At 30.6% G+C, this 3,156-nt stretch overlaps 1 protein-coding gene across 6 annotated transcripts in view; it reads left to right on the forward strand.

Annotated features, from left to right (window-relative positions):
• The window catches only part of LOC106469845 (folliculin-interacting protein 2-like), a 101,617-nt gene that overhangs the window by 65,222 nt on the left and 33,239 nt on the right, over positions 1–3,156 (forward strand). For all 6 annotated transcript variants that reach the window (XR_002613003.1, XM_013930389.2, XM_022398640.1 and 3 more), the window contains 2 exons: positions 250–422; positions 2,358–2,475. Coding sequence is in view for 5 of the 6 variants with exons in the window: in XM_013930389.2 (XP_013785843.1) it covers positions 250–422; positions 2,358–2,475 (291 nt within the window). In the remaining variant the exon portion in view is untranslated. The remainder of the gene's footprint in view (positions 1–249; positions 423–2,357; positions 2,476–3,156) is intronic.

Here is a 3,156-nt window from a genome sequence, read left to right on the forward strand (position 1 = left end):
TATATATATATATATATATATATATTTTGATATTCAGTGCACTATTATCAGCGCATGAGAATATCCAGAAACATTTTATATATATTTTCTTTTAAATCTTATAAAATTTAATTTATTCAACTTTAGAAATTATTTTATAAATCAGTGCTTAAAATTTCTTTATGCATAGATGTGTTATAGGAGTTTGAAAAATATTGATATCTTCTTTTACAAAAAAAAAAAGTAAATGTGCTTTGTGTTTTTCCTTAGGGAGTAGAGCAGCTTCAAGCATCTTTACAAGATCTTGTCACGGGTCCTCGCCTCATGTCTCCAGTATGGTTATCTATGATGTCTCCCTCGGTTAATCATCATCTTCACTGCACGAGGTTCATCAGTGAATTCATTGCACTCCTTGAAGAATTTGATACCAAGTATACAAACTTGTATGTATGTTTGTGAACTATAATTATAAAATTGTTGAAAAGGTTTTTTACTTGTATATTTTGCGAGAGTTCTTTAAATTTGTTTTGGAAATGTTTAAAGCTTAATCTTATACACTCTTTCCAATGCATTATAACTAATGATAAATGTACCATTAGCAATATAGGTTAACTAAATTAGTAGATCATTCTGCTGTTATTTCCATATTCTTAAATATTATTTAGAAAGTTTTCTAAATAATGTTTGATTATTCATTGGTGTTATACTGAATGGAAAGATCATTTACACCCTCAGAGAAAAAGAAGTTTGCTTTAGTATTATTGATTCTGTTAATGTAAATATTCCATTATTTTCCTGAAAGTGGTGCAAAGGTGTGAAATTTGTTTTATATTGATATTCAATGAATTCCACTGATTCCAAACAAATATGTAGATCCTCTCTGTATAAAGCTAAAAATGTTTACTAAAATCCATAGGACCTCAAACTTAAAAGCTATGCTCTTTAACTCTTTTGCAATGGCTACCCCTTTAAACACTTTTCTGTGCAAGTTACTGAGTTACATTCAAACTTTAATTAAACAACTTTGCTATCAATGTATGTGAATGAAATTAACATTATAATTTATGTTGTGATTTGAAGTTTTATGTTACCTAGGTTTTAATTCCTTTATTTCAAAAGAAACCTTTAAAAAATACTTAAACATTAGTTTTGTGTTGTCACATGACCCACCAGCTACGAAAAAATTCAATTTTCACACTATCTATCTTGACTCAGATAATGCCAGTCTGGTTGATGTATTTCTAGACAATTAAATATGTTTGCTTGCACTATTGACACATGAGTTTCAGAGTTCTCTGGCTAAATGAGTAGAAACAAGTAACAAATTTTGTTAACCCCTGAGGGGTGCTACTTCCATCTTCTATATATTTGCTTGAGCTTTATAACACACTTGTAGTTGCTAGCTACACATAAATATAGTCGTTAGGAAGAGTTCATTTGACACTATAATCCACCAACAGTTTTCATCATCTGGTAGGTGTAACTGCCTGTAGTATTGTTGGCTGCTTAATCCCCGATGGCACTTACAGTTTTTTACTAGCTAAATATATTATAGTTAGAGAAACAGTTAAATTGTATTTAAATCTTACTTTTACATCTCAGTTAATTATGTATCATATATGTTTTAAAATGCATAATTGAAAGGTTTAAACATTTTATAAATACACATCATACTTTATGTCAGTTCTCAAGGCTTAAAATCTAGTGCAAGTGTAAGATAATTTTGCTGAAGGCTCGTGCTAATTACTGCTAATTACTGTATTATGCCACTGAAGGCACCGTTGACTTATGCTGAGATGAGTAATAAAAGGTAAATGGTAGGAAAGGAAAATAAAACATTAATAATTAACTATATGTGAAAAGGAAAAAAAAACCTGAAATTACAAATCTAACCAAAGGAAGATCTTTTGAGATATTCTATGCAACAATTAAAAGGTATGTACATTTTTTCTATTTCTTAATTTTAAACACTTCATTGCACTGTATGTTGATGATAATATGTACAGTTAGTGATATGGTAGAGAAAATGAAAAATAAAATATAAACATTTACCTTAAAAAACTTTTGATATTTATTTAGGAAGTTCTAGAGATTATGCAAATAAAACTCAAACTGTAAGATGAAGAAAAGTATTTTTATACTTAAAATGAAAATCACCTGGCACACAAACTGTTAAGAGTTTGAGTGCAAATAACTACAATAGAAATACTTAATTAAAATAATGTCATTCTTTGTGTACAAGATACTTATAATCTTTAACAAAATCTTACCAGTTTTTGTGAAATCTCATTGTTGCACTTGTATCATTCCACAGATGGGGTCATATAAAATACACAAGAAAGACTTAAACTTGTTAATTACTTTGAATTACATTTCAGCTTCGTCAGCACACTGTTGACAGCAGTCTTGACTCACCATCTAGCATGGGTTCCTACAGTTTCTCCACCAGGTGTCACAACCAACCACTTTGACCATAGGAAGCACACAGCACAATGGGTATGTAGTTAGTTGTCTTTTTTAATGCAATAACATATTGTGGTTTGACTGAAAATGTTGTTCTGATACGGTACTTCCCTCCACTCACAAGATTATCCATTCTCATCCAGTGCTGCCCTCTATATGCAAATTGTTTCTTTACACATGCCACAAGCCTTCTGCTCCCCCCTATTAGAATCGAATGATACCAACATGTCTCTCATATAAATCATCATGGATCACTTCTCCACCAATAGGAGCATTACACACTCATGTGACTTTCTCTATATGCCTCTACCGAACTATTACTTCTTGTTTGGCAGCACTCATGCTCAGATGTGTTCCTTTTTGTTTCTTTAAAGTTTCATATTCATCTTTGGTATACTCACGAAGTTGCCTTCATTTATTTTCACTTCTAGTTTCTATTAACTCTTTCAACCCAGGCTTGGTCCATGGGACTGACCTCGTAACCATTTTGTGCTTGTTATAGTTTTTATGCTATAACTTTTAAATTAGTAAGTAAATGTTAACGAAATTGGGCAGTTTATCAGTAAACATTACAATGCTTTCATACACAAAATATCTAATTTTTTTATTAAGTCTTAAGGTTTGTAAAGCAATGTTTCTCTCGTGTCTTTTTTTCTTTTCGTATGTTGCCTAAGTATCATGCAAAGTAATTTTCATTCTAAGATTGAAAATACT

The sequence above is a fragment of the Limulus polyphemus genome, unplaced genomic scaffold (genome assembly GCF_000517525.1).
Source record: "Limulus polyphemus unplaced genomic scaffold, Limulus_polyphemus-2.1.2 Scaffold3, whole genome shotgun sequence".
NCBI lineage: Eukaryota > Metazoa > Arthropoda > Merostomata > Xiphosura > Limulidae > Limulus > Limulus polyphemus.